Below are 2,687 nucleotides of genomic sequence, written 5' to 3' on the forward strand. Positions count from 1 at the left end.
CCTGACCCAAGCCTTCCCCCGACGGGAGCCACCAGGAGGTGATGGTCCCAACCCCTTGATTACTGTGGGCAGAGGACCCAGCCCCTGCTCCCAGCTGTCTCGCCACCCCACCCCCATTCCAGGGCTAAGAGAAGGGACATCCCTGGGACTGGGGAGAACAAGGGGCCCCACTGGCCCCTGAGACTGGGGGGCTGAGGCAGGGCTGCCTCTGTCCCCAGCTGCCACCCCATCTTGGGCACAGTTTGGAGTGCAGGAGGGCCAGAGGGTCTCGTGGAGACAGACTGCAGGGCGCATCACTGGTGTTCCAGCCGGGAGAACTGGCCTGTTCTCTTTATTTCACCCCTCCCCTGCCTGGGAATCACAGCCTCTGCAGAGCTCGGGAGGCCAGGGCAGGGGGTTGGGGCTGGAGAGGAGCCCCAGCCCGCCTCCCCGCCTGCCACTGGGCCCTGGGCAGCCAGCTCAGCAGCTGTGCCGCCTCATGGAGGTGTGGCCCTGCAGGAAGCACTGGAGCTCTGTGAAGGACAGCAGGCCCACAGTGACCGCGCAGGGGCCCACTGGGTGGAAGCCGAGCTTCTCGTAGAAGGGCACCAGACGGTCCTCGCACATGAGCACGGCCCGGCGCACAGCTGGCTGGCCGCTCAGGTGGTACAGGTACCGCCACAGCAGGACGGAGCCTTTGCCCTGCTGCCGGAAGGAGCGGTGCACGGCCAGCACGTGCAGATGGGCCGTGTGGCCCCCGGGCCGGTGCTGCATCAGTGACTCCTGCGGGCAAGAGACAGGCTTGGGTCCCAGTCACCTCTGTTGACACCGTCCCCCTCCCGGGGCCAAGAGCTGGTGTCCCCTGAGTGCCTCCAGTCCGGGCTCTCTCCCACCCAAGCCTCGTGGCAGACCCTTCATGAGCGCTTTTGAGACCCCAAAGATCTGGGGCCTCTTGCCCTGGAAGAGAGCCCGTGGCCTGGGCTCAGGTGTCTGGTCTGGAGGAAGAAATCCCAGTTCCGGGCCCCCCGCCCTCATCGGGCTAGCTGCGTGGGAGGAGCCGGGGCCAGGGGTGGTGGGCTCTCCCTGAGGCCTTCCAAGGGCTGGGCACGGCAGCCCGCCTGTCCTGCCCTCACCTGAGTGAGTCTCTCCTCGTCCCAAAGTGAGCCGATGATGAAGGCCACCAGGCGTCCCTCCTGGAACCAGCCCAGGGACAGCTCTGGACACAGGGTGAGGAAGTGCCGGATCTCGTCCAGGTTCAGGGGGCACATGCCCGAGACAGAGACGAAGGCTGCGGCAGGAGGCACAGGTGGGTGGCTCGGGTCCGCATGCCCCATGTCCGCCCCCTCCCGCCCCTACAGGGAAGCGGGGTTCCGACCACCACACACGCACACAGAGACACCCGGTCTGAGCAAGGAGGCCAGGACACACGAGGGTCGTCTCCCCACAGGGCAGCGGCCGTCTGCGCCGCGGCCCCCGGCCCCGCGTGGGCTGCTCACCTTCACGCTCGATCTCGAACACGCCGGCGGCATCCTCAGGTGTAAGGCAGCGAAACTCACTGGCAGGGAGGGTGTGGCGCCGCTGAGCCCAGGAGCCCTGGCACCCCGGGTGGCGGGCGCAGGGCCACAGGCGGCAGGTAGTGAACACTCTGCATGGACGCGCCGGCCCCACTTCTGGGCGCTCAGAACCTGTTGGGGAGGACTGAGGGGCAGGGTCCGGTCCTCTTCTCCAAAAGGGACAGGCCAGAGTGCCGCTGGGTCTCACCTCTTGTAGCTGGGCCTGGGGTGGTGCCAGCCCCAAAGTGATGAGCACACGCCCCAGGGCTGCTCTGGGGACTAAACACTGGTGCTCTCTCCCCACCAGTTCCTCTCAGCCAGAAGGATCTGCGGAGCTGCCCTGCTCACCCTTCAGGTTCTAGGTCGGAGCCCCAGGGGAGTGGGGGGTGGGCTGGGTTCACTGGAGCCCAGGGCACCACAACACTGTTGCCCAAGAGAGGAGGGCGTATGAGCCTCCACTGACCACTTCTAATGCAACAACTGAGGGGTGGATGGGGTGGTGGTTCTTACCTGCCCGGGGGAAGACTTTCTGGTCCCTCAGGCGCGAGATGGTGTGGTCCAGAGCTTTCCAGGTAGTCTCAGCCCTCGGCCCTGGAGAGAAACACCCTCCATCAAAGTGGGTCCTCGGGGAGCCCTACGTTTACCCACGTGGCCTCAGACTGGGCCATGTGCACACAGGGAGGGGGTGGGGAGGTGGGGGGTTCTGGGGGTATGGGAAGGAGCCAGCATGGATGGCATACCAGATACCCCTTGCTTCTACCCTGGCTCACTTTGCGTTTCTCCCATGACACCCTGCAGGTGTAAAATTCTTTTTAAAATATGTTTTAATTGATATTTTAAAGAGAGAGAAACATCAATGTGAGAGAGAAGCATTGCTCGGTTGCCTCCTGCACGTGCCCTACTGGGGACCAGGCCCGCGACCTGGGCATGTGCCCTGACCAGGAATCGAACCGGTGACCTCTTGGTGCAGAGTCGACGCTCAACCACTGAGCCACACCAGCCAGGCATGGTGTACAATTCTCTGAAAAAAAATTTTTTTTTATCCTCACTCGAGGACATTTTTGTATTCACCTTCAGATAGAGCAGGAGGGGGAGAAGATGAGAGAGAGAAACATTGACGTGAGAGAGACACATCAAGTGGTCACCACTCACATA

General features: G+C 63.4%; 1 protein-coding gene across 1 annotated transcript; it reads right to left on the reverse strand.

Moving 5' to 3' along the window:
• Positions 1 to 314: 314 nt before the first annotated feature.
• AANAT (aralkylamine N-acetyltransferase) lies at positions 315 to 1,694 on the reverse strand. Its single transcript, XM_036269132.1, is given in 4 exon segments — positions 315 to 762; positions 1,113 to 1,267; positions 1,476 to 1,561; positions 1,563 to 1,694. Coding segments are annotated over 4 exon segments (612 nt in total). The 5' UTR covers positions 1,631 to 1,694; the 3' UTR covers positions 315 to 459.
• Between the last annotated feature and the right edge of the window lie 993 nt (positions 1,695 to 2,687).

Source organism: Molossus molossus, unplaced genomic scaffold (assembly GCF_014108415.1).
Source record: "Molossus molossus isolate mMolMol1 unplaced genomic scaffold, mMolMol1.p scaffold_m16_p_19, whole genome shotgun sequence".
Taxonomy (NCBI): Eukaryota; Metazoa; Chordata; class Mammalia; order Chiroptera; family Molossidae; genus Molossus; species Molossus molossus.